Here is a 27,629-nt window from a genome sequence, read left to right on the forward strand (position 1 = left end):
TGGGATCTAATTAAACTTAAGAGCTTCTGCACAGTGAAAGAAACTATCAATAGAGTAAACAACCTACAGAATTGGGGAAAATATTTGCAAATTATGCATCTGACAAAGGTCTAATATCCAGCATCTATGAGAAACTTAAACAAATTTACAAGAAAGAAACAACTCCATTAAAAAATGGGCAAAAGGACATGAACACTTTTCAAAAGAAGACATGCATGTGGCCAACAAGCATAAGAAAAAAGGCTCAGTATCACTGATCATTAGAGAAATGCAAATCAAAACCACAGTGAGATACCATCTCCCACCAGTCAGAATGGCTGTTACTAAAAAGTCAAAAAATAACAGATGCTGGTGAGGTTGCAGAGAAAAGGGAATGCTTACACACTGTTGGTGGGAATGTAAATTAGTTCAACCACTGTGGAAAGCAGTGTGGTGATTCCTCAAGGAGCTAAAAACAGAACTACCATTTGACCCAGCAATCCTATTACGGGTATATACCCAAAGGAATATAAATCGTTCTACCATTAAGACACATGCATGTGTATGTTTATTGTAGCACTATTCACAATGACAAATATATGAAATCAACCTAAATGCCCATCAATCGCAAATTAGATAAAGAAAATGTGGTATATATATACCATGGAATACTATGCAGCCATAAAAAAGAACGAGCTCATGTCCTTTCCAGGAACACAGATGGAGCTGGAGGCCATTATCCTTAGCAAACGAACACAGGAACAATAAAAGCAAATACTGCATGTTCTCACTTATAAGTGGGACCTAACTGATGAGAACACATGGATACAAGGAGGGGAACAACAGACACCAGGGCCTACTTGAGGGTGGAGGGTGGGAGGAAGGAGAGGATCAGAAAAAATAACCATTGGGTACCAGGCTTAGTACTTGGGTGACAAAATAATCTGTAAAACAAACCCCCATGACACGAATTTACCTACATAACAAACCTGCGCGTGTACCTAAAATAAAAGTTAAAAGAAGAAAAAGAAATAACCTAACGAAAGCCAAATGTTATGGCAAGTGACATCTGCATGTGCTCACCAGAGAGCTGTATATAAGCCACTTAGGCATGAAATCTTGGTAAGAGCCTTTGACCATATTACAAACCACAGAGAAACAATAAAGAAAGGAAGAAGGTGTTCCTGGCCAGGCACGGTGGCTCACGCCTGTAATCCCAGCACTTTGGGAGACTGAGGTGGGCGGATCACCTGAGGTTGGGAGTTCGAGCCTGTCCAACATGAAGAAACCCCATCTCTACTAAATATACAAAATTAGCCAGGCGTGGTGGCGCATGCCTGTAATCCCAGCTACTCGGGAGGCTGAGGCAGGAGAACTGCTTGAACCTGGGAGGCAGAGGTTGTGGTGAGCCAAGATCATGCCATTGCACTCCAGCCTGGGCAACAAGAGCGAAACTCTGTCTCAAAAAAAAAAAAAAAAAAAAAAAGAAGGTAAGAAGGTGTTCCTATGAGTAAACAATACAGTTTGAACCAGCTTACACACTGTAGTACTCAAATCCATGTTATAGGTATTATATTAGGAAAATCACTGCTGCTCCTTAACTTGTAAACCAGCCTCCATTGTGATGAATATTAACCAGGGCTCCATAAAGGCAAGGAAAGACACACTGCACACAGGAACTTCAGGCCAGCTTCACTCCCAAGCCATTTTGAAACATGCAACTCAAAAGCATCTCAAACTGGCACTAGTTGAATTCATATTAGGTAGATCTTTCATTGGCTGATAACAAATATGACTTAGGATATGAAAGATGGAACTGAAAGACTGACAACAAGGCTGTCTCTGTCTGCAAATGTATCTGAGATACAGCAATTATTCTTGACAAGAATGTATGAATTTCCTCATATTTAACATGAAAATAATACTTGGTTTGACTTATAGGGTTCTGAAGATAAAATACAATAATATACTGTATATGAAACCATATTGTAAATTCTAAAGTACTATACTTATTTAATTCAACCAACCAATGAGCAGAGCACCTATAATGTCCTAGGGCCTGGGGGACACTAGAATGAATTTGTCATATTGTTAAGATGCTATGCTACTTTCCAGGGCACTTATCTCACTGTTTCTTTTGAGTCAGGCAAGTGGCTATAGAGCTGTCCAAAAATAGATCAGCTGGTATTAAACAAATAGGCTTTCTGAAATTGCTACATGCTAGTCCTAGCATTGTGAATAGCTATCTAAACCCATTCACATGGAGAGGAACTTTGGGCTTCTTCAAATAATTTGTCACAACTGAGAAGGCTGATTAATAATCAGACAAATACCTAAGATAATCAAGTAAGAGCCAATTTTGTGCCAGTTTGTTCAAGTGATAAGTAGTAGTCTGTCATCAAGAAGCTATTTGTGAACTAAACATTACTTAGGCCAGCACCACCTGACCCAAACTTGCCTACTGCTGAGTTAAATTAGACAGAACAATCTCTTTTTTTCCAAAGCATGTATAGAAGACAACAATGATAAAAGCCCTAGCCACAGTAATTTCAACTCAACAAATATTTACTGAGCACCTAACATGTACTAGTCTTCAGAAATAAAAGAAAAACATAACAGTTGGGTTGGATTACCATTTATAGCACACTCACATATGGTCAAATCAACTTCTCAAGTTGACACTGTTATCCAGATCTCCAGGACAACACAGACAATTATTTGTTGAGCATCCTCCCAGGGGTGTAGAATGCAACATGTTGCAAACTAAACTCATCTCTGCTGCTCTCTGGGCTTCCCACCCCAACTTCCTCTATCATTTCTTTTCTTTTTGAGACAGGGTTTCGCTCTTGTTGACCAGGTTGGAGTGCAATGGCGCGATGTTGGCTCACTGCAACCTCTGCCTCCCAGGTTCAAGCAATTCTCCTGCCTCAGCCTCCCGAGTAGCTGGGATTACAGGCATTTGCCATCGCACCCGGCTAATTTTGTATTTTTAGTAGAGACAGGGTTTCTCCATGTTGGTCAGGCTGGTCTTGACCTTCTGACCTCAGGTGATCCACCTGCCTCAGCCTCCCAAAGTGCTGGGATTACAGGAGTGAGCCACCACATCCGGCCCCTCCGTCACTTCTATCATATTAGTAGAAGGCATCTCCATCCATCCATCCAATCATCCATGCCAGAATTCTGAGAATCATCTTCAACTTCTTCCTTACATTTATCCGCTAACCCCCAGAGATTATGTCATCAAGGCATTTTTATTCCATTTTAATATCTACTTTATCTATTTGCTTTAATGTTTCCCTCATCAATTCCCACATTTACTACCTTTGTTCAAGCTCTTCGCCCAGGCTGGAGTAGAGTGGTGCAATCTTGATTCACTGAAACCTCCACCTTCTGGGTTCAAGTGATTCTCTTGCCTCAACCCCCAAGTAGCTGGGGTTACAGATGCGTGCCACCATGCCCAGCTAATTTTTGTATTTTTAGTTGAGACAGGGTTTCACCATGTTGGCCAGGCTGGTCTTGAACTCCTTACCTCAAGTGATCTGCCCACCATAGCCTCCCAAAGTGTTGAGATTACAGGTGTGAACCACTGTGCCCGGCCTGTTAAAGCTCTTAGAACGCCTCATCCAGGTTACCACAAATGCCCTCAACAGTTTTTCTTCTTTCCTTTCTTCCTTCCTTCTTTCTCATCTCAAATCTTCCTTGAACGTGTCCTCTATTATGCTGCTAAAGTGCTTATTTCTAAAATTAAACACTGAAAATTCAGTTTTCTAGTTTAAAACCCTTCACTGGGTTTTAGTAAGACAGAAAATACTTTAAAATCTGACCCTTACCTCTCTCTCCAGCTTCATCCAGCTACAACTCCACATATATCCTTCTCCCCATTACTTCAAAACTATTTGTATTCCCTAGGACAGAGCATCTTTCTATTATCTCTGTGCCTTTGTAAATCTTATTCCTTCTGCCTGGAAGTCCACACTTAGCTCAACTGTCATTCCTTCTAGATTTTCCTTGGCTGCCTGAAGTATGTTTAGATACCAGTCCTCTTTTGTTCCCATTGTACCCTATCATCACTGGCATATTCATCTGTCTTTTCCATTAGCCTATGAAATCCTTGGGGGATGAGAACTTATTACTGTCTTACTTAGCTCTCTATCTTTCTTGTACAGTTTTTGGTATGTAATAGATGCTCAGTAAAAACGTGTTGAAGGTATGTTAGGTAAATCCAGGTCACTTGAGAACTTCTTCTTTGTCCTGTGCTATTCTGTAACTAAAATGTTTAGAAAAGCATGTTTAGGAAGAAATAAACAGTGGCTCATTTGACCAGACTCATAGTCTAGTCCAGCATTTTATCTCCTCCATCAGTAAAATAAGAGAAAACTAATATTTTTGTATGTTTACCATGTGCCAGGTGCTGTGCTAATCACTTGAGCATGTTTTTTCATTTAATTATTTACAGTATAATTATGAAGTAGTCATTATTTCTATTTTATAGATGAAAAGATGAGCAGCTAGTGTTTAGACTGAGATCTATCTCTGGTTCTAAAGCCCATCTTCTTCCCATGACACCAGAAGGTATTTCAAGTAGGACCAAAGCACATGTCCTATTTATTTTACTTATGTATATATTTATTTTTTAGACATAGGCTCTCACTATGATGCTCAGGCAGGATTCAAATCCCTGGGCCCAAGGGATCTTCCCATCTGAGGCTCCCGATTAGCTAGGACTACAGGCACATGCCAGTGTGCCCAGCTTCAGGACATGTCCTATTATGCTCAAAATAACACACAGCAAACCTGACTTTAACTTTGAGACATACAAACAGCGCCCAAACTCCTCTTAACAGAGTCTGTTCTGAGTGGCTGACACTAGATTTTTACATATAAGAAGGCTGAAAAGCCAGAAGACAAGACTGGCCAGAAGAAAATATAAAGTCTCCATGACACAAGACACCCAGAATTTGGCATTTAATATCAGTAAAGAATTCTGACAGTGTTGTTGCCTTTGGCTGTGACCATCATCAAGGGCCATTGGATTATATAAGACTGCAACTGCACATACCAAATTAGCCTGAAAACTTTAAAGGGATCTTCTCAAGTAGAAGATGAATATATGGCTGTGTCTGAACCATCCTCAGTGACAAAAAGGCAAAGCTGAGACTTAATGTGATTCAAAGGTGTTAATCTAGATGTTGCTTACCTGAACTGATGGGGAATCTGTAAGAAAAAAGATGCTGGCCGGGTGCAGGGGCTCACACCTGTAATCCTAGCACTTTGGGAGGCCGAGGCGGGTGGGTCACCTGAGGTCAGGAGCTTAGGACCAGCCTAGCCAACATGGCGAAACCCCGTCTCTACTAAAAATACAAAAATTAGCCAGGCGTGGTAGTGCACGCCTGTAATCCCAGCTACTCAAGAGGCTGAGGAAGGAGAATCGCTTGAACCCAGGAGGTGGAGGTTGCAGTGAGCTGAAATCGTGCCAATGCACTCCAGCTTGTGCGACAGGAGGGAGGCTCCATCTCAAAAAAAAAAAAGAAAAAGGAAAAAAGATGCTATGATAGAAAGATTGGCTGCCTATATATATAAAGTACTGCAATGATATCTAGTTGGTTTTAATAATATGAAAAAAAGAATATTAGACAAATATTTAACTGAACAGAAATATTATTTGAAGATTCTCAATTTCATTTAAAAAGTCAATGGCTCCTGCTAAGTATGATAATTCAGTATTTTCTTTGTTTTGGGGAAGAAAACAAGATTTTTTTTCCTAAAGGCTTTCTCTCAAAAACTATTTATGCAAAGGGATTATGTCTCAGAATCATCAGACCCTGATTATATATATGCCTTTATGAGTTATAAATTACCCCTTTTTTGACCTACGAATTCCAGATATTATTAAAAGCAGGATATGGGCCGGGCGCAGTGGCTCACGCCTACAATCCCAGCACTTTGGGAGGCCAAGGCGGGTGATTACCTGAGGTTGGGAGTTTGAGACCAGCCTGACCAACATGGAGAAACCCCGTCTCTAATATAAATACAAAATTAGCCAGGTGTGGTGGCGCATGCCTGTAATCCCAGCTACTCGGGAGGCTGAGGCAGGAGAATTGCTTGAACCAAGGACGTGGAGGTTGCAGTGAGCTGAGATTGTGCCATTGCACTCCAGCCTGGGCAACAAGAGCAAAACTCCATCTCAAAAAAAAAGCAGGATATGGGTGTTTTATAGGTATTTTGCTGCCACTCCAACAAATGCAATCCAGAGTCTATTTCTTTTCAGGTTATTTTTGAAGTAAGGATTTACATATTTGAAGAGACTATCAAAAGAACCACAGTTGGCTGGGCACGGTGGCTCACACCTGTAATCCCAGCACTTTGGGAGGCCAAGGTGGGCGGATCACGAGGTCAGGAGATGGAGACCATCCTGGCTAACATGGTAAAACCCTGTCTCTACTAAAACTCCAAAAAATTAGCCGGGCATGGTGGCGGGCGCCTGTAGTTCGAGCTACTCAGGCTGAGGCAGGAGAATGGCGTGAACCCGGGAGGCGGAGCTTGCAGTGAGCCAAGATTGTGCCACTGCACCCCTGCCTGGGCGACAGAGCAAGACTCTGTCTCAAAAAAAAAAAAAAAAAAAAAAGAACCACAGTTAAGCTTACAAGAGTGTCTTATCCTTTAAGAGATCAAAGTGAAAATATATCCTGAAAATTTTTCTAAAATTTTGCTACATAAGAGCCATGTATGAGTACCTGTGTAGTAATTTTATCCCCACACATTTAGTCACTTGTTCCCCACTTAGTGAAGACCAATTTTACCTTTTAGTGGCAATAGAAAAACAACTCCTTTCTCTATTAAAAGGAAGAAAACACACTGCTATTGTCTCATTTTATCTTTCTATATAATTCAAAGACTAAACCCTCCTCTTGATCAGTTATGCTTCATTTCTTAGCCATTTAAAAATTATATTTTCCAATGTGTATAAATATACACATGAAAAGGATCTTAAGGTGGCCGGGCACAGTGGCTCATGCCTGTAATCCCAGCACTTTGGGAGGCTGAGGCGGGTGGATCATGAGGTCAAGAGATCGAGACCATCCTGGCCAACATGGTGAAACCCCGTCTCTACTAAAAATACAAAAATTAGCTGGGTGTGGTGGCATGTGCCTGTAGTCCTAGCTACTCCAGAGGATGAGGCAGGAGAATCGCTTAAACCCGGGAGACGGAGGTTGCAGTGAGCCGAGATGGCACCACTGCACTCTAGCCTGGTGACACAGCAAGACTCTGTCTCAAAAAAAAAAAAAAAAAAAGGAAAGACAAAAGATTTTAAGGTGTACTAAAATATTAATAATCATGGGATTGCAAACGATCTTTTTGTTTGTGGTTTTTCTCTATTTCCTAACCTTTCTAAAACAAGTATGTATTACTTTGGTAATAAAAAGTGATTATTTTCTTATGCAAGCACTTGTATCTGGTTTCAGTAGTGAAATGATCTTTAAAACCTGAAGAGTCTAGTAAACAATTTATGCAGAAAGTGCTAAAAAATCCTTAACATCTTCCAAGCCTTTTAAAAACAGTAAAAAATAAGCCTTAATAGGCTTCTAAAAGAAAAAAGTAGTTAGAGGAAAGAATTATAAGCTAGTAACTGGTATGTAATATAAAAGTTCTCTTTTATAAGGGGAATATAATATTAAACCTTGGTAATTTAGTTAGTTGGTTTTGAAAGTCAAAGTCAGCTGGGTGAGGTGGTTCACGCCTTTAATCCCAGCACTTTGGGAGGACGAGGCGGGCAGATTGCTTGAGTCCAGAAGTTCGAGACCAGCCTGGGCAATATGGCAAGACCCCATCTCTACCAAAAATACAAAAAATTAGCCAGGTGTGGTGGCGTATGCCTATATTCCCAGCCACTAAGGAGGCTGAGGTGGGAGGATCACTTGAGCCTGGCAGGTGGAGGTTGTAAACTTGGGGTAAAAAAGAAAAGAAAAGAAAGTCAAAGTCAATGATGATGAATTTAATATATCTGTATAACTGGTGGAAAAGAAATACTTCAAATTTAAGTTGTAGCTTCATTGTATTTTAATGTTTTCTGATTTAGAGGTAGAAGGGATATTATCAGGAAAGTGATTTAAAATGTGGTTTTTGGCCAGGTGTGGTGGCTCACGCCTGTAATGCTAGCAATTTGGGAGGCTAAGGCAGACGGATCATTTGAGATCAGGAGTTCGAAACCAGCCTGGCCAACATGGTGAAACCCCATCTCCACTAAAAATACAAAAAAATTAGCCGGGCATGGTGGCGGGTGCCTGTAATCCCAGTTACTCAGGAGGCCAAGGCATGAGAATCACTTGAACCCAGGAGGCAGAGGTTGCAGTGAGCCAAGGTCACGCCACTGCACTCCAGCCTGGCAACTGAGTGAGACTCCAACTCAAAAAAAAAAAAAAAAAAAAAAAAAGAAGATCAAAGTATTTCCAAAACTGATCTAAACAATAACTTTAGGTTAGTGATATACACTACAGATTGATTCTATCACATCACAATTCATATCCAGAATGATTTATATTTCTTAAAATATTACTTTTTGCAAAGTAACGTGAACCAAAGCAATAAAGACAGGAAGTCCCTACATGGTGTTTCTTGAACTCCTGAAGTGGGCCAAGCCTATGGATTTAACTAAAATTGGGCTTCCTTTCAGCTTTTGTTAGCAAGTTCTCAAACAGGTCCTCATTATATTTTAGAGAACATCACAACTTTGAAGAAAGAAATTGTGACAGGAGAATTAAAATGGGTATACTATGAGGCTATTTCATAAATATTCCCGAACCAAGATCCTCAGGAAGAATACCATTTATAATGGATAGTTCTGGGATACATACTGTCTGTTAAGAAAGAAAATAGAATATTTCTGATTAGTCACACAATTTACAACTATTTTAAAATGTCAGAGATTTATTACTGTTTCTAGCCTCAAAGCTTATCTTTCTATATTGCTATTACCCACACATTTGCTCCTTGAAATTACTAAATTTTCCTCAAAATGAGAGTCTGAGATTTAGCATATACCTCTGCAGTCACTTTACACAATTGTAATCCCCCATCCACTACATCCGTTAAACTATACCATTGTTTTCCACATTATCTTCATTTTATTTTGCATTCTGTCAAGTAAAATGAGATTTAAGGCTGGCCTTGTAAGTACTGCTTAATGATATAACCAATGCTGTAATCAGTCACCATCATCTGTGCAATGACTTTGTGGCTTGCTGAAATGCAAATATATGAGGAAAATTTAACACATAAAACTTTTATTAGTGTTTCTATATGTCTGGGAAAAGTGATTCATTAAACTTTTTAATAAGATTGACATAGATTGAGAAAAAGAAGTTTTGATAAGTAAAAGGAAGTGAACAGAGATGGCAGTGGGAATAGGGGATGAGGGTGCACAGACACACATACACCCACAGAGCACATTACCCTTGCTTTGCAAACCCAGTAAGAAATGCTTTGCAGTGCAAATGCCCACAGAACCAGCAGGAATCGAGGTTATCTTGCTAAGCACAGAAGGAAGATACCCAGCAGAAGAGTCCAGCTCCTGGTTCTTAACTAAAGTAAACAATAAATATCATAGTCACTTAAATTATCAACAATGTATTTAAGTAATACCCCCAGATGGTCTACAACATGCAAACTAAAAAATGTAGAATTTAATCCTGATAAGATCAGTTAATTGCGAGTGCTTTGCTTCTATATTCTTCTCTTTAACAAAACATGACAAGGTTAAGTCTCAGCAAAGAATGGCTTTAAGTGCCTAGGGGAAAAACTCTTAAGAGCAAAACATATGTCTTTATACATTAATATTAATATTTGTAATTTCCTATTTTGAAAAATTATATCAGCATTTCCCTAGGTTGTATAATAATCAGTAGGCACATTAGCCTGATGATTAAAACAATTTTTTTAAGTTAAAACAAATGCTTTTAAATGGACACTTGCAATAAAAGATAAATCAGATGTGGTAATGGCTTCTTTTGCAAAAGCCATGTGTAAACAGCACATAAAGATGACAAGTCAAGCAGTAGGAGCCCATTCTTCAGCCAAAAAAGGAAACAAATGAAGACAGAAGAACAAAAATTACTGAAAGGAGAAACATCCTCTGGTTCCCACCCCCAAAAGCTTGATAAATAATAGTTTTGTACAGTTTCAGTGGAAAACTCAGGCCACTTAGAAGTTTGAAAAAGGACATTAGAATCACAAGCACTCAAGATGGGGATAAACTAACAACAGAGTAACCATGGGCTAGCAAAAGGTGATGTTAAAATTCTATCTTTCCTTTCTAGTGTGACATTCTTTATCATACAATACATTTCTCTTCATTCTAATTTTTCTCTCTTGGATGTACCCTCTCTCGCCTTTTTTTTTTTTCAAGGTTGTATGCTATTAGTTTCTAGCTAGAAATATATCCTTATAGTGCTCACTAGCTTCTCCATGAAACTCAGAGTCATTTTCACAGTCTATTGCTATTCTCTGGTATATAAAGATTACGTTTGTATAAAATCTGGATAAAGGGGCTTATTCCGGAAGATGTGGGCCTTTACTAGAGTTGATAAAATTGCTTATGATAGGAAAATAATTCCACAATGCAGCCTCTCACAAAGGACAGCAAATGAAATTAGCCAATGATAATTATCCATCAAACATTGTTTTTATAATTTCCTAAATAGTGCTGTTATTAGATTATCCCCAGAATAGGTGAACGTAAAAGCAAACAGCTTCAAAATCCATGCCGGATGCAAAATTTTAACTATTAGGTAATAGAAAATTTTGCCTTTACACTGCACTCACCAGCAAGGACTCCACAGATCAAATGAGTGTTCTCAAATCTGAATAGATCTACAGAGGTCAAAGTGCTTGGGCAAATATTAAAGGTTATACTAAGCATGTCTAACAGACCAGAAGCCTTTGGTGGCCAGTTTTATTTCATTACACTATGAAGGGTAGGGGTGGAGGGATGAAGATGGAGAAAAAGGAGCTATGACCAGTACAAAAACTCTGAAGTTAGAATGGAACAAAATTGAATTTGTTTGGCTGGATTTCACAGAAGTCTCAGTTCTAAAAATTGATTAAAGTCATAATTAGCATTTAAGAAAATTTGATATCTAGAAAACAGTTACCTTGAGGTTAGGCCCAGTGGCTCACGCCTGTAATCCCAGCACTTTGGGAGGCTGAGGTGGGCAGATCACTTCAGGTCAGGAGTTCGAGACCAGCCTGACCAACCTGGTGAAACCCCATCTCTACTAAAAATACAAAATTAGCCAGGCGTGGTGGTGGGTGTCTGTAATCCCAGCTACTCAGGAAGCTGAGGCACAAGAACAGCTTGAACTCGGGAGGCGGAGGTTGCAGTGAGCCGAGATCACACCACTGCACTCCAGCCGGGGTGACAGAGTGAGACTCCGTCTCAAAAACGAAACAAAACAAAAAACCCAAGAAATAGTTACCTTGATTCTACAGAACCAATGCAACAGACAGCTATTATTATAGAAAATTATTATTGAATATTAACTAGCTATGTTTTATCTTCTTGAGAAATCGTATAATAGTGAAAATGGCTTTCTGTGTTAGCATTTTCAACAAACTCATAAAAGAAACATGGCTTTGGAGAAATACTACAAAGTTATTTTACTTAGATCACAAGGTACATACTTTGAGCTAGTAAATAGACCACTCTAAAATGTGAAGTGTTAGGTTTTTTTTTTTTTTTGAGACGGAGTTTCGCTCTTGTTGCCCAGGCTGGAGTGCAATGGTGTGATCTCAGCTTACTGCAACCTCCGCCTTCCAGGTTCAAGCAATTCTCCTGCCTGAGCCTCCCGAGTAGCTGGGATTACAGGCATGTGCCACCACACCTAATTTTGTATTTTTAGTAGAGACAGGGTTTCTCGATGTTGGTCAGACTGGTCTCGAACTCCCGACCTCAGGCGATCCACCCGGTTCGGCCTCCCAAAGTACTGGGATTACAGACGTGAGCCACAGTGCCCAGCCGAAGCATTAGTTTGAAATAATCACCTGAATAATATAATAAAATCTAGAGCTGTGAGAGTTAAGAGAAGGTTTACCCAAGGTGAAGTAAGAGATAAAGTGATATACCTTCTGTCGATTTCACATTACAGGAACAAGCTCTCCTCACACCCACATACCCACACCCACACCATTCTTCACTTTTCAGTAAGATTAGAGTGGCAATACTGAAGAGTTATTAACTACAAATTTGTACAGTGCTTTTAAAAAGCCCATAAAAGACAAATTCATCATACTAAAATGTTTCTAACAGATGTGACAACTACATCTGTTGTAGTGACTAATTAAATTGGTTAGAAAAAAATTATTTTTAAAACTTGGCATAGTCAAATTAGTTCAAAGCTGATTTAAAATAACATTCTGAGAACTGAATGCACACCAGTAGGTTGTCTCTGTCTTACGACTAAGCAAAAGACAACTAATTATTGGGCCACAGAGAAGAGTGAATATAAGGAAAAACAAGAGAAAGACTAGCTGACAGCAATCTCTTGCTGATCGGCTGAAAACAGAGGTTCATTTGGATTTTTTTGGTAGTAGGTCTATGAACAGCATTATTAACTCCTACTTCCTTAATGATTAGTAGCAACCAGAATCACATTTGCAATAAATAAGATTTATTCATAAGTTTACACATTAACAGAGCAAATAATGTGAGAAAAATATCAAAGAAAATGTCCCAAAGGGACTAAAGATTTCTTAGGCTTAAATATCATGCTGAATTGTTAATGAATAATTAATTTACTCAGCTAAGTATTAGAGCAAAAGGAGCCTGGCCAAGGGAAATGAAAGAAACATGTGCTTAGGGATTTATTAGAAAGTACCTCCGCAAAACCAGGCTCAGTGGCTCACACCTGTAATCCCAGCACTTTGGGAGGCTGGGGAGGGTGGATGGCCTGAGCTCAGGAGTTTGAGACCTGCCTGGGCAACATGGTAAAACCCTGTCTTTTAGCAAGGTGTGACACACACCTGTGGTCCCAGCAACTTGGGAGGCTGAGGTGGGAGGACTATTTGAGGCCAGAAGGTCGAGACTTCAGTGAGATGTGATTGCATCACTGCACTCCAGCCTGGGAGACAGAGTGAGACCCTGTCTCAAAAAAAAAAAAGAAAAAAAGGGGCCAGGCACAGTGACTCACGCCTGTAATTCCAGCACTTTGGGAGGCCAAGGTGGGCGGATCATTTGAGGTCCAGAGTGCAAGACCAGCTTGGCCAAAATACTAAAAATGCAAAAATTAGCCGGGTGCAGTGGTTCGCGTCTGTAATCCCAGCTACTCGGGAGACTGAGACAGGAGAATCGCTTGAACCCGGGAGGGAGAGGTTGTAATGAGCCAAGATTGCGCCACTGCACTTTGGCCTGGGCTACAGAGCGAAGGTCCGTCTCAAAATAAATAAATAAATAAATAAATAAAGAATGTTGCTTTATCTTATTCTGACTTATTGGTAAATACTGCCCAAAAAAGCTGTGAATTGGGGAATCCTCCTCAGAGAAATATATATTTTTTTCTTTTTTTTTGAGATAAGAGTTTTGCTCTTGTCGCCCAGGCTGGAGTGCGATGGCACAATCTCGGCTCACTGCAACCTCCGCCACCCAGGCGGAGCAATTCTCCTGCCTCAGCCTCCCGAGTAGCTGGAACTACAGGCCCGCGCAATCATGCCTGGCTAATTTTTTGTATTTTTAGTAGAGATGGAGTTTTTCCCATGTTGAACAGGCTGGTCTTGAACTCCTGACCTCAGGTGATCCTCCCACCTCAGCCTCCCAAAGTGTTGGGATTACAGGTGTGAGCCACTGCACCCAGCCACTAATTATTACTTTCAAAACAGATTTCTTGCTGGGTGCGGTGAGAGGCTGAGGAAGGTGGATCAACTAAGGTCAGAAGTTTGAGACCAGCCTGGCCAACATGGTGAAACTCCATCTCCACCAAAAATACAAAAATTAGCCAGGCATGGTGGTACGTGCCTGCAATCCCAGCTACTTGGGAAGCTGAGGCAGGAGAATCACTTAAACCTGGGAAGTGGAGGTTGCCGAGATCGTGTCACTGCACTCCAGCCTGGGTGACGGGAAGACTCCACCTCAAAAAAAGAAAAAAAAAAGGTTAATAATTAGAAAGAGGGACACTTCTAAGACGTTTTCTGTAGATACCCAATCTTAAATTTATACCAGCGCTTAAAACACTAAAGTATACCAAAAGCTCAAAGTAAAAATCATTTTTCTGGCGGGGCGAGGGGGCTTATGCCTGTAATCCCAGCACTTTGGGAGACTGAGGCGGGCAGATCACCTGAGATCAGGAGTTCAAGACCAGCCTGGCCAACACAATAAAACCCCATCTCTACTAAAAATACAAAAAATTAGCCAAGCGTGGTGGCAGGCGCCTGTAATCCCAGCTACTCTGGAGGCTGAGGCAGAAGAATCACTTTAACCCGGGAGGCGGAGGTTGCCGTGAGCCAAGATCGCACCATTGCACTCCAGCCTGGGCAACAAGAGCGAAATTTTGTGTCCAAAAAAAAAAATCATTTTACTTTCTTTACCATGTTCATTATATATCTCTAAAACTTGGCTAAAGAAAAGGTGAATTTGGGAATTGTGGTTTCTTTATTCTTTAGGGGGAAATGGAGGCAGATCCTTAAAACAAACCAAATGAAGGGGATATCTAGGATCATCACTGAATATAAGACCACAGTTAACACAATGCAATTTGGAAAACTGGCAGAAACGGGGTGCTGTGGTGGTTACAGTACATATTTTATTATTTATTTTTTGTAGAGACGGGGTCTTGCTCTTGCTTAGGATGGAGTGCAGTGGCATGATTATAGCTCAGTGCAACCTCAAACTCCTGGGTTCAAATGATCCTCTTACCTCAGGCTCCCGTGTAGCTGGGACTACAGGCATGCCATTATGCCCAGCTAATTTTTTTTTGGTAGAGATGAGTCTTGAGCTCCTGGACCCAAGTGATCCTTCTGGCCTCAAGTGATCCTCCTGCCTCAGCCTCCCAAAGCGCTGGGATTACAGGCATGAACCATCGCGCCCAGCAGTATGTATTTTTGATTACAGTTCAGGTGTACCCTGACTGCTTAATAGAAATGAATGTCTCATCTTTTGTTTTCCATTTCTAATCATAAATAAAGACAAAAAATACTTTGACATTGAGTGAAGATGCTAAGATCCCAACTACGACTCTCCAAAACAGTACAAAGGCAGCAAACATAATAAACCACTTTTCTGGTCTGTACCAGGGGTCCTCAAACTATAAGCAGCAGGCCAAATCTCACCCCCTCTTTTTCTTTTTTTTGAGACGGAATCTTGCTCTTTCACCCAGGCTGGAGTGCAGTGGTGCAATTTTGGCTCACTGCAATGTCTGCCTCCCAGGTTCAGGCGGTTCTCAGTCTCCCGAATAGCTGAGATTATAGGCGTGCGCCACCATACCTGGCTAATTTTTGTATTTTAGTAGAGACAGGGTTTCACCATGTTGGCTAAACTGGTCTCAAACTCCTGACCTTAAAAGATCTGCCCATCTTGGCCTCCCAAAGTGCTGGGATTACAGGCGTGAACCACTGCACCCAGCCACCCTCTCCTTATTTTTGTATTGCTATGAGCTAAGAATGGTATTTACATTTTAAAATGGTTAGGAAACTAATAGAATAATATTTAGTAATATGTAAAATTATACAAAATTTAAATTTCAGTGTCCATAAATAAAGTTTGATTGGAGCATAATCACATTCATTTTATGTGTTATCTATACTACTTTCACTCTACAATGGCAAAGCTGAGTGGTTGTGACAGACCATATAGCCTGCAAAGCCTAAAATATTTATTATTTGGCACTTTACAGAAAAAGTTTGCCTACTCCTGATACTCCAAATATATCAAAACCCATAAGAGTTTGATATAGTTGATGTTTCTATATCACGTAAAACACAAGAAAAAGTGTCAAATTGCTCTCTGCAATGTATTTTAGATAAACATAAATGTTCCCTTTATGATATCACACTTATCCGAGATGACTTTATTTATACAGATGTGTACCCTATTCTTAGTAATATGTTCTAGAGTGAGAATAGCTGATTATTACCTGTGGTAAATACATAAGAGCTTTTTTTTTTGAGATGGGGTCTTGCTATGTTGCCCAGGCTGGACTGGAATTCCCAGGCTCAAGTGATCCTCCTGCCTCAGCCTCCCGAGTAGCTGGGAGTACAGGCTTGTGCCACCAAGGCCAGCTGGATAAGAGCTTTTAACTGAACCAAGTTATAAGACATTAACAATAGAAACTGACACCTACCATAAGGGTATACTAGATTCCTTGAATAAACAAGGGACCATACTACAGGATTAACAAGAGAGACAGTGGCTTCTGGGCTGGATACAGGCTTTCTGGATTACCTGCATATAATGATTGGGCATAAGGTGATTAATTTGGCACAAATTTATGTGCCAGTACAAGAGATTCTATGTGAAAAGTTATTTATCCATCGCCATCTGTGATTAATCATTTAATTCAGTGAAACAAATATTATTTGTTATATTCAAGGCAATGTGGTAAATGGGATACAAAGGTTATAGATTGGCAAAATCAAGGCCTATTTTTATTTAAAATTTTTTTAGAGACAGTGTCATGCTGTGTCGCCCAGGCTGGAGAGAAGTTGTGTGATCATGGCTCACTGCAGCCTTGAGCTCCCAGGCTCAAGCAATCCTCCTGCCTCAACCTCTTCAGTAAGTGGGACTACAGGCATGAGCCACCGTGCTTGGCCTAAAGAGCCTCTTACCTCTGAGAATCTCATAGTTTTGAGGAGAAAGGCACAAAAGAGATGTATTAACAACACTTCAAATATTTAGTATCACTTTTTCTGGTGGGGTATAAATCATAATCAGAATGTTAAGCAGAAAGTACATTTCCATAATTTTATCATCACACTGGTATAAATTGAATCACTTGGGGACAACTCCAGTATGTAAAGGTTACTCAGACTGTCACAGAAGGAAAGCAAACTTAGAATGCAGGCTTTGGTAGTGTGCTTCCTCAAAATATAACACTGATACTATCTTGTCAACAGATTCTGGGCTACATGAAACTCTCAAAGCTAGAAAACTATCCCACCTCTACTCTTTTATCTAAAAAAATTCCAAAGCCTATGTTATCTATGAAGAAGCTGGGACAGCCAGAAATTTCAAAATTTTTTGGAGAGAGAATGTCAATTTATAGGGACATAAAGCGGAATAATCCACAGTGGGCAACACAGCCAGAAAGAAAAAGCTGTTAAAACAAGGAAAGTTAGAAAAGAAGAAAGGAGGATGACATGCTAGGAGGAAGACTGGAATAGATCTGAATAGCAGATGGTAACTTGTCTGAGGGTAAGAATAGTGACTAGTTTCAACATGAGAGTTACCTTTAAGTATGTGAAGAAGTAATGTGGAAAAAGATAGAAAATTCTTTAAAATGCCTCTGTTCAGGATCAGTGAGTGAAAGCTACAGGGAAACAGATTTTCACTTAATATATGAATGATTTATATACAAACTCAGAGCTGTCCAAAGATGTAATATGTTATCTCAGGAGATATTGAAACAAAGACTGCAAGACTGGCCTCCAAATCTCTAAATGATATTGCAGAGAAGAGTCAAGCACTGGAAGAGAGAGGAATTGAATTAGGATCCTATCCAATCCCTAAAATTCTGATAATGCTGACTCTTTGCATCCTTGTAATATATAATAGAGTACTTTGCTGGTGGGTGACAAATAAAATAAATAAATAAAATGAATGGTGGCCGTGTTATCCCCTTAAATATTTTTCTATGTGTTTTACTGAGATAGGATCTTATAAATATGAAGACTTTTCTTTGAAGAGGTAGTAGATAAGAAAATGAGAGGCTCACCTGCCTTTGTTGATTTTGAGACAAGAAAAGATAGTTGAGACTCTATGCCTTCCCCTACCTTTCAATCTTTCAAATGTCAGAGTTATTCTATCATTTACCCAAAACAGGATTCTATGTTAAAGGGTAAGACACTGCTGCCTTCTAGGATTTTTCTTTTTTTTTGAGACAGAGTCTTGCTCTGTTGCCCAGGCTGGAGTACAGTGGCGCGATCTCAGCTCACTGCAACCTCCACCTCCTGGGTTCAAGCGATTCTCCTGCCTCAGCCTCCTGAGGAGCTGGGATTACAGATGGCTGACACCACACTCAACTAATTTTTGTATTTTTAGTAGAGATAGGGTTTCACCATGTTAGCCAGGCTGGTCTTGAACTCCTGACCTCAGGAGATCTGCGCACCTCGGCCTTCCGAGTGCTGGGATTACAGGCATGAGCCACCACACCTGGCCTAGGATTTCAATCACAAAAGATTTTTTTTTTTTTTTTTTTTTTGAGACGGAGTCTCGCTCTGTCGCCCAGGCTGGAGTGCAGTGGCGTGATCTCGGCTCACTGCAAGCTCCGCCTCCCAGGTTCATGTCATTCTCCTGCCTCAGCCTCCTGAGTAGCTGGGACTACAGGTGCCCATCACCACGCCCAGCTAATTTTTGTATTTTTAGTAGAGACGGAGTTTCACCATGTTAGCCAGGATGGTCTCGATCTCCTGACCTTGTGATCCGCCCACCTCAGCCTACCAAAGTGCTGGGATTATAGGCGTGAGCCACCGCGCCTGGACACACAAAAGATTTTTAAAATTCCTAAAGTGTGTTTTCTCCACAATGTTATCTATACATTTAGTTAGGCTATTATTCAAGTTATTTGGCTTTTAGCCTGCATTTCTGATATGTGGGAATAAACTACTTTATCTTCCTTTTGTCTTTCAAGTTCTAGGATGATAGGAGTTTTGTTTACCAAAAGGAATCCTCCATGAATTTATAATTGTTGATCATAGCCACTGCTCTTCCTCTAGCCTAACTTTGTATGGCTTCCTAACTCTAATCCCATACCTTCTTAACCATTTCAGGTATGCTTTCATAGGTCTGCACCAATGTGTTTCTTTTTGTGTCATATTCTGCTGCAGTAAAAGGAGATACTAAGGCATGAGGAGTAACAGCTTCAGAAATGAGAGTGGCCTATTAATACTACCCACTAAAGTGTAGAGGAAGCAGATATGGTAATGCCACATGCCACACAAAACAGATTAAGAATAAGAAGTTGTTGTAGTTTCTAGTACCAATATTACAAACGGTGTAATTTGAGTATATGAAAAAAAAGTGAAGTTTCTATGTATAATAAAAACAATATAATAGTCTTTTTCAAAGCTGCAGAGAATGCTATAGTTTGGGATTTTATAATTCCTGTGAAGAGGAATATAAGGGAAGGCAACTCTGTCAACAAATTTTGTATGTCTTTACTGTATTCAAAACCCTTGCCGAAAAAATAAAAGCAACAATGAGACCATGTCTCATATTAATTTTGCCCTATTTTCCTTTTGTAAATACATGATCACTGGGTAAAGCACAAGTGTAATTTCTGCTCCATAATACCTTCTTAAAATTAATTAGATCTCTAATGCCTCATGTGTCCTATAGGCTTATCTATAGGAAGTACTACAGGCTTATCTATAAGAAGTATTACAGAAGTGACTTAGGAAACTAGGAGAAAGTGAATTGGGTTATTATATCCAAAGAAGTTTCAGAGTAAAATTTATAATATTTAATAGAAAGAAATGTACCAGGTCCTAGGATGCCAACTGGAAATCTATTCCATGTATAATATCCAGTCTAATCTTAATCAACAGAGTCAGCATCTTTTCCCTTCAAAACTCTTACTGAAGATGTAAATAAGTAGAAAACTTGACCCATGCAAACAATTCCCTTCATATTGCAAGTGTTAGCATGAAAGAAACTGGCTGAAAGAGAGGCCCAAAATATAGATGCTTGGTTTATTTTCAAGTATGATCCACTCTAATCATACCATTTGGATAAGATGAATTTATTAAGAGAAGGATAAATTTGGAAAATTAGTAAAGTGGTCAAATATCAATAAGGAGTAGATGGAAATAAACAGCTATTTAACGACTTACTTTCAAAATAAAAAGAAGTTAATGTATGTTTGTGTGTTTTTAAATTTTCATCTTCCCAGCTCCCAAAAGACCAAGAATTGAACGACAACCAGGGTCTCTGGTTCCTGGAATTTATTACGTATTCATTCTCATGAAGTAGGTTTGTCTCCACATTACTAGGTGGAAATCTGGGCACCAAGTAGTTAAGTGAACCTCTCAGAGTCATCCTAGAAATGAATAATGACAAAACCAAAGCAAAAACCCAAAATATTATACTGGTCTGTATTGATACCTTTACTCCAAATTATTTTTTATTTATCAGCTTGCCATTAAGAAGCTGAATCAGGGTAACACCAATATGTATTAGAATTTGCCTCTGGTACTGAAAATGAAGGAAGGAAACCAAGACTATTTACACTTTTTTTTTTTTTTGAGACAGAGTCTCACTCTGTCACCCAGGCTGGAGTGCAGTGGTGTGATCTTGGCTCACCGCAACCTCTGCCTCCCGGGTTCAAGCGATTCTCCTGCCTCAGCCTCCCAAGTAGCTCGGATTACAGGTGTGTGCCACCATGCCCAGCTAATTTTTGTATTTTTAGTATAGGTGGGGTTTCACCATGTTGCACAGGCTGGTCTCGAATTCCTGACCTCAGGTGATCTGCCCGCCTCAGCCTCCCAAAGTGCTGGGATTACAGGTGTTAGCCACCACGCCCAGCCCATTTACGCTTTATGTTGCAAATATTGGCAGTGTTACCTTTAGGTAATACAAAGCTGGAATGCCCAATATTTTTCCTCTGATAATTGTGATGGTATCTTTTGAGTCTGCATTGGTCAGCTTCATCCAATACAAGGGCTTGGCCATTCTCCTCTTAATCATTCTTACCCTATTGATAGAAGAAATGGCCTCTCCTTTGACTCTCAATAAAGATCTCCGAGGACTCTTGCTGCATTTCAGAAAACTGAAAAGTATCATTGGCTTAGACTTTTAATGGACTTGGAATAACTCCAATACAAAGAGAAACAAAATTCAGGGTGAAGTTTACAATAGTAATTAATAAAAAGCTGTGTATAAGGATGAAAACTGGAAATTCAGGAATTATAATCTGAAACAGTTACAAAAGTATAAATAAAGTTCTGATTATTTCCTTTTAATTCCTTAAAAAAAGATTTAAAATAATCTAACCAATTCTATAGCCCAATTTGTTATTTCATTAAGGGAAACTCTTGTATCTTTATTTCCCAGATAAAAGAGAGTACTTATGATTATTACTTTCTGTGGTAGAGAACAGCTTTGTAATATTTCAGGTCCCTCTTATTATGAGTGAATCAATAAATATGCTTATTTACAAAATATATATTATAAATAGACATAGCCTGTGACATAAAAGATATATACGCACACCAAATTTTAAATTTTAACCTGGTCCTTGCTTCTTTTTCCATTTCTTGGGAAAGCCTATAATGACAGCGTAGCAGTTTTCAGGAAATAACAGATAATTATTTCTACATGTCTCCAGAGACAAGAGAACAATATTGGTAGATGTTGAAGGACAAAAGATTCTTGTCTTTATGGTTCTCTTTTTTTGCTCTAAGAGGCCATCTTCTCAAAAACAAAAAGTCTTGTTTAGAAGTTTCATCAACTGAAAAGCATTGAGAAGTAAAACAAAGTATAATAATCTTAGTTTGATAACCCTATAAACTCAGATTTCAAAACAAATATTTGAGACATTAACCAAATCATCCATATTGGTACATTCAAGTGCCATAAAAAGCAAGCTACATGCAAGGTTTCTTCAATATTGAGGTAAAAAATAACAGGTTAGGCATGTGAGTTGTGTCCTGAAGAGAGACAGAGTGCTCACATTTACTTCAGGTAAGTCTTAGAAGTCAACATGCAAACAGAGGACACATACTTGTCACAAGTGAACTTGAGGTCACAAAGCCATTGATTAAAAACAATTGATTTCAACACAAGTGCACGAACAAACAGGTCTGAAGTATATCAGGAAAACAAAGTATATCAATATATATTTTAAGCTTAGCAATGGCTAACTATTGCTGTTAGCAATATAATTAGTAAAGCCATAAAGAAGTAACACAGTATCTTAATTCAGAGAAGGGTTTATGTACAGATCTTGAGTAAATCTGTGTTCCAGACTTTTAAGGATAGGTAGAGTAGTTTGAGAATTTCAGTCCTGGCTGGAGGCTAAGGGGCACCAGCACCATTTTCCTTAAACCATATCAACACTCTACTTGTGAAAAGATGGCATTTAATCTTTGAAGATCTCTTCTATACACCAGGCAGGAAAGAGTTGTCTGTCCCTGTACAGCTCAGAAATACTCATAAAAAGGCCACAGAAGTCAAAAGCCCTTTTCCAGAAAAGACTTTTGTTTATACTGGTTTGATATCCTAAGAAAAGGAGTGGTTATGGATTTGTAGATTAAAACGTTATCATTTTAAGGCTTCTGAAAGGTTAGCGAGTTGAAATTTTTTCTTAAACTATGAAGCCCATGCCAAACAAATGACTATAGAGGATTAGGAAAATATTCCATCAAATGTATCTAGAGAGTATCCTGGTTTGTGTGAGATATTGGATATGAAGACATAACAATAGTAAACAGTAAACATGCAGGATAAAAGAGTTAAAGCTTTTGGGAAGATTACCAACCTGCCATATGCTTAATTCTGATTTGTTTAAATTTGTTAAACTTCAATGCAGAAAAGCTGGCTTTGGGCAGTCCATTGCTACTCCTTTGTACCCCACAATACATACTCTACAAAGAGTAACATTTGACAGAAAAATGATCACAAGAGCTCCCCTAGGATAGTGAACTATCAAGATCAGAGGGCATCATACAGCAATAACACAGTTGAAGCCAAGGACAGAAGTTCAATGGTCTTGACATTTCAGATGAGCACCCTGTTTTCTGATCACAGAAAGACCAACCACCAAACAGCCAACACAAGGATCACGAGAAAAGACATCATGAAAGGAATACGAAGAGATGGAAAAGTACTAAAGTAGAGGTGGCACTTTTTGAGAGACTTGTGATCCTCAGGGATTGGAATAGAAACCTTGGGAAGAATTTCTTCATTTTCTTGCTGGGGCAAGCCTCTTTCAGTAGATCTTTCTTGCCTTTTAATTTTCTCTTCATCCTGTACTAACAGAGCACGTTCCTGTGTCTGCTTTCACAGTAGAAGATCAAGAAAGACAGAATAAGATGAACAAAATGACAGATGGAAAATGCTCAAAAATGATACTTGGGGATGTGCAAAGGATTTGGAAATATCTTTTAGACACTCTTCATTTTAGCTTTACTTTATTTTGGCAATTTATCCTGGCAAAGTTTCTGTAACACAATAGGGTGCTCAATAGATACCTTTTTGAGTGAATGAACATTAGAACGGAAAGTTCAAGGAATCACTGGCTTTCCCCTTGCTATGTTATTTATTCTTCCTTTGAGGATATTCACATATGAATTTTAGGTCATTTTCTATTACTTTGGTGCTGCCAATCACTAATTGGGCAATGCCAATAATGAAGCATTCTCCTTGCCATCATAAAAGTTATTTTTGGCTGAGCGCAGTGGCTCACGCCTGTAATTCCAGCACTTTGGGAGGCTGAGGTGGGCGGATCACGAGGTCAGGAGTTTGAGACCAGCCTGGCCAACATGGTGAAACCCCATCTCTACTAAAAATACAAAAATTAGCTGGGCGTGGTGGCACATGCCTGTTATCCTAGCTACTCAGGAGGCTGAGGCCGGAGAATTGCTTGAACCCGGGAGGCAGAGGTTGCAGTGAGCTGAGATCGCGCCACTGCACTCCAGCCTGGGGGACAGAGCAACAGTCTGTCTCAGACAAAAAAAAAAAAGTTACTTTTATTACAAATATAATGGCAGAATATAAAAAGTAATCCTTATATCTCTTCATATAGACTTTAAAAACAACAGTTTTAAAAGCAACAGTTCATTCAGTATAGCAATTAGTTTTTGCTCCAGAAATAAAAAACTTAATCTTATACATTTTAAAGATTGCAAAAGAAAAACAAAAAGTATAAAAGTTTATAATGTCCCTCCAAGGTTCACCAAAACAAATAAATAATAATGACCATCATGAAGGTTTATACATTACTTTAAGCAAATGCTTTAGACACTTTTAAAGAAAGTTTTTTCTCCCCAATTGTCCAATTGAGAAGTTTTTATTCCCCCTGCAATTTCTGTACTCTGCTATCCATCGTCAAGACAGATGTTATCTATGAAAGGAAAAACTTGGCTCTAAGTTCTCTCAGTTGAGCTAGCCTTCTCTGATCAGTTTGGAAGTTCAACACTGGTTCTTTGCACACCCCTAAGTGATATGTATCAGGGAGAAAGTAGCTAGGGGACTGGTCAGCAAAAAAGAAAAAAAGGAAAAGAAAGGATGCAAAATTACGATGATTTTTGAAAGAAAATAAAGTGGGAGAAGAAAGACAACATAAAAAGAATAGGGTATAATTAAATTCATTTTCTATCTGAATACATATTTATATCTTCATGCAGCTTTTCAACCAGCCATGCGCCGAAATAAGCAAATCGAAAGCTGCAAAAGCTGCAGCAGTGGAAGTGTTATGTGTTAGGCCGAAAGGCTGTGGGTGTGAATTTACTAGTATAGCCAAAAGAAAAAAAGGTATTCAGCAGCTGTTGTTCAGTTCTGGGGGGATTATCTGCTTAGTGCCATGACAAGAGCAAATTCCGATTGAGAAGCACAAGTCATAACAGCAGCTTTACCTCTGGCCCACCAACCTTTCTTTCCGAGGGTAGGATAGAAGTTTTCTTCACCTGGTCATACACAAATTATATAAAATTCAGTTGCCTTGCAATGCAACAACAATACCGTCAAAGGTGGAAGAGGTATCCCCAGAGAATGGAAATAGTATCCCAATTGTTAAAGAAAAAGTAAGATATGCCAGAAAGTAGAATTACCCAATATTAAAGGTCACCATAATACAGTGCTTATTTATTCCACTATTCATTTACAGGGGTAATAGCATAGAGCTAAAATTGTTCAAGTACTCCCATGGATATTGTTTAGTTTATAAAAAGTTATTTCTTTAAAGTACACAGAATGACATCACCATTCCCAAAACCAACCCTGAGAAGATTTCTGAAAGGTTTCTATTAAAAGATGTAAGATATTTCCTGGAAATGGAGACTAATTCAAATTTACCCAGCCTCATCCAAGAGAGGACCAAGTTACTTTTTCAAAGTAGTCGAGTATCTTTTATTACTTGCACAGAGTCAAAAAGAAAACTTCTAGAAAATACGCAGTTATAGTTTGCAGATAGGGTTAACTGGGTGAAATAGCGACAAGGCATTTTCTTATGGAGTCACAGACTTACAGAATTTTAGAGTTAACAGGGACCTTAAAGATCATCTACTCCATAAACTAAGGCCCAATATGATAAATTACTTGTTCAGAATTGTTCATTTAGGCTTTGACTAGCCAGACCCTCTAAATCAAATCAAGCCACAACCAGAACTACTAGACCCTTTATGACTCTTATTACTTACAGATACATCAAAATTAAGTATCCTACTGACACTGAAAACAGTGGTCTTGCCTAGAAAGCAGAGTTATTGTCTCAGTTCAGGATACGTGCTCTAGATTTAGAACACAAAACTAACGTCCATTTATATCAGAAAATGGAGGCTGAGAGGACAGTGAGTAGGAAACAATAGCGTCCTGTCATCCCTGGTAACTCTATTTAGCTGCCCATTACTCAGTTATTCTCCAGCCTTATTTGTGAAACTGTTCAGCTCTGTTTGGAGAACTGTTAGCCACACTTTGAAAAATACAAAAAGTACCCTTTGTGAACCAATTTTTTTTTTTTTTTAAGACGGAGTCTTGCCATTGCCCAGGGTGGAGTGCAGTGGCGCGATCTCGGCCCACTGCAATCTCTGCCTCCTGGGTTCAAGCGATTCTCCTGCCTCAGCCTCCCAAGTAGCTGAGATTACAGGCACATGCCACCATGCCTGGCTTTTTTTTTTTTTTTTTTTGAGACAGAGTCTCGCTCTGTCGCCCAGGCTGGAGGGCAGTGGCGCGATCTCGGCTCACTGCAAGCTCCGCCTCCCAGGTTTAGGCCATTCTCCTGCCTCAGCCTCCCAAGTAGCTGGGACTACAGGTGCCCGCCACCACACCTGGCTAATTTTTTGTTTTTTAGTAGAGACGGGGTTTCACTGTGTTAGCTAGGATGGTCTCGATCTCCTGACCTCGTGATCCACCCGCCTCGGCCTCCCAAAGTGCTGGGATTACAGGTGTGAGCCACCGCGCCCGGCCCCGGCTAATTTTTTTGTATTTTTATTAGAGATGGGGTTTCGCCATGTTGGCCAGGCTGGTCTCAAACTCCTGACCTCAAGTGATCAGCCCGCCTCAGCCTCCCAAAGTGCTAGGACTATAGGTGTGAGCCACCAAGCCCGGCCTGTGAACCAACTTTTATCACCTTCTCCAGTTCCAGAAACTAAATAATAATTTGGATAGTTTACCATAAATTCTGAAAATTAAAAAAAAAAAAGTTTTAGCTGGGCACAGTGGCTCATGCCTGTAATCTCAGCACTTTGGGAGGCTGAGGCAGGTGGATCGCCTGAGGTCAGGAGTTTGAGACCACCCTGGCCAACGTAGTGAAACCCCATCTCTAATAAAAATATAAAAAATTAGCTGGGCGTGGCGGCAGGCACCTGTAATCTCAGCTACTAGGGAGGCTGAGGCAGGAGAATTGCTTGAAGCCAGGAGGTGGAGGTTGCAGAGAGCCAAGATCGTGCCATTGCACTCCAGCCTTGGCAACAAGAGTGAAACTCCATCTCAAAGAAAGCGAAAAAAAAAGTTTTAAAATTATTAAGACATCACTTTACTTTTTTTAACTAGAATTGCTATTGTTTTGGGGGAAAAACAAGCACATAATTTTTAAATCATAATCACTTATTGAGTCATTGTGACTATATAAATATTTCACTTGTACTGACTAAAGATAAAAACTTTTGGGGTATATGTTCATGGTAACTTTCAAGATATTTTCATTAAATGTTTAATAGATTCATTTATTCAGATGTAGGATTTCTTTTTTTTCTTTTTTTTTGAGACGGAGTCTCACTCTGTTGCCCAGTCTGGAGTGCAGTGGTGTGATCTCGGCTCACTGCAATCTCCGCCTCCCAGGTTCAAGTGATTCTCCTACCTCAGCCTCCTGAGTAGCTGGGATTACAGGCATGTGCCACCATGCCCGGCTAATTTTTGTATTTTTAGTAGAGATGGGGTTTCACCATGCTGGCCAGGCTGGTCTCGAACTCCTGACCTTGTGATCCGCCCACCTCAGCCTCCCAAAGTGCTGGGATTACAGGCGTGAGCCACCGCGCCCGGCCCAGATGTAGGATTTCTAAAATAGGTAATGACAATAACAGAAAAACAAGAGCCCCTGAAAGGTATCTCTGACCTCTAATTGTGACTATCTTACAAAACAGTGTATTAAAAGTTTAATATTACTCATAAAGATAAAATAAATCATTTTTCTTTTCCCCTTTTTTTTTTTTTTTTTTTTTTTTGAGACAGGGTCTCACTCTGTCACCCAGGCTGTAGTGCAGTGGTGCAATCATGGCTCACTGCAGCCTTGGTCTCCTGG

General features: G+C 39.6%; 1 protein-coding gene across 36 annotated transcripts in view; it reads right to left on the reverse strand.

Moving 5' to 3' along the window:
- The window catches only part of EPB41 (erythrocyte membrane protein band 4.1), a 231,737-nt gene that overhangs the window by 26,514 nt on the left and 177,594 nt on the right, over positions 1-27,629 (reverse strand). For 5 of the 36 annotated variants that reach the window (XM_034959606.3, XM_057299486.2, XM_034959593.4 and 2 more), the window contains 2 exons: positions 24,748-24,798; positions 18,039-24,365 (listed from right to left, as the gene is read on the reverse strand). The exons of 24 other annotated variants lie outside the window; for them this stretch is intronic. In XM_034959606.3, coding sequence (XP_034815497.3) covers positions 24,237-24,365; positions 24,748-24,798 — 180 coding nt within the window. In that variant the 3' untranslated portion in view covers positions 18,039-24,236. Of the gene's footprint in view, positions 1-18,038; positions 24,366-24,747; positions 24,799-27,629 lie in introns of those variants that run through there. 7 more of the 36 variants (XM_063593492.1, XM_063593494.1, XM_063593482.1 and 4 more) reach the window with 4 other exon arrangements.

Source organism: Pan paniscus, chromosome 1 (genome assembly GCF_029289425.2).
Source record: "Pan paniscus chromosome 1, NHGRI_mPanPan1-v2.0_pri, whole genome shotgun sequence".
NCBI classification, from domain to species: Eukaryota; Metazoa; Chordata; class Mammalia; order Primates; family Hominidae; genus Pan; species Pan paniscus.